This window comes from Corapipo altera, unplaced genomic scaffold, assembly GCF_003945725.1.
Source record: "Corapipo altera isolate COAL_440 unplaced genomic scaffold, ASM394572v1 57170, whole genome shotgun sequence".
Classification (NCBI taxonomy): Eukaryota; Metazoa; Chordata; class Aves; order Passeriformes; family Pipridae; genus Corapipo; species Corapipo altera.
Window position 1 is genome coordinate 1 of NW_020893582.1, and position 1,039 is coordinate 1,039.

At 70.0% G+C, this 1,039-nt stretch overlaps 1 protein-coding gene across 1 annotated transcript; it reads left to right on the plus strand.

Annotated features, from left to right (window-relative positions):
• Nucleotides 1-39: 39 nt before the first annotated feature.
• Nucleotides 40-858, plus strand: KRI1 (KRI1 homolog; the record flags this gene model as incomplete). The annotated part of the gene is made up of 4 exons (XM_027633791.1): nucleotides 40-206; nucleotides 280-355; nucleotides 429-511; nucleotides 704-858. Coding segments are annotated over exons 1-4 (320 nt in total), but the record flags the coding sequence as incomplete, so codon positions are not given.
• Between the last annotated feature and the right edge of the window lie 181 nt (nucleotides 859-1,039).

Sequence of the window (1,039 nt, forward strand, 5' to 3'; positions counted from 1 at the left end):
GGGGTGCCCCCTGACCCCCCCCGTGCCCCCCCCAGGAGCGGGCTCGGCGCAGGGAGGAGCTGAAGCAGCTGAAGAACCTGAAGCGTCAGGAATTGGCCGCCCGGCTCGCCCGGATCCGCGACGCCTCCGGCTCCGACGCCTTCGGCCTCACGGACTCGCTGCTCCAGGAGGACTTTGACCCCGCCCACCACGACCAGCTCATGGCCGTGGGTGCCCCCGACCCCCCCCAAACCCTCCCTGAACCCCCCCGTTCCCGCTGACCCCCCCGTTTCCCCCCAGGAATGGTTCGGGGAGGAATATTACGGGCGGGGGGAGGAGGAGAAGCCGCAGTTCGAGGAGGAGGAAGGGCTGGAAGGTGAGTGGGGGGGTTCCAGGGGGTCCTCACTGTGTCCCCCCCCCGTTGTCACCATGTCCCCCCATCCCCACAGACGACTGGAACTGGGACGCCTGGACGGGGCGGGAGGAGGGGGCGGCTGAGCCGGAGCCCCACTGTGAGGACCCCGACTTTGTGGTGAGGATGTGACCCCCCCCCCCCCCGCTGTGATCCCCCCCCCCCCCGCGGCGGTCCCCCCCCCCCCCCCGGCAGAGACCCAACAGCTCGTCACAGGGGTGGGGGGGCCGGATTGTGGGGGGCAGGATGAGGGTAAGGGGGAAGAAGGATCAGGGGGTGCAGCCCCCTCACCCCCCCCCCCCCCCCCCCCAGATGGACGCCGATTACACCCCCGGGGCCCCCCCGGCCCGGCCCCGCCCCGAGGTGTCTTTGGGGAAGAAGCGCCGGAAAACGAAATTCCGGGAGGCCCTGGAGAGGGAGAAGCCCCTGTTTGACCCCGGTGAGACCCCCTGGGACCCCCCCCCCCCGCCCCCCGGGCCCCCCCCCCCCCACCCCCGAGACCCCCTAAAATCCCCAGGACAGCTCCATTTCTGAGAACCCCCCAAACCTCTGGACCCTTCAAAATCCCTGAACCCCCCAAATCTCTGAACCTCTAAAATGCCTGAACCCCCCCAAATCTCTGAACCTCTCAAATCCTTGGACCCCCCC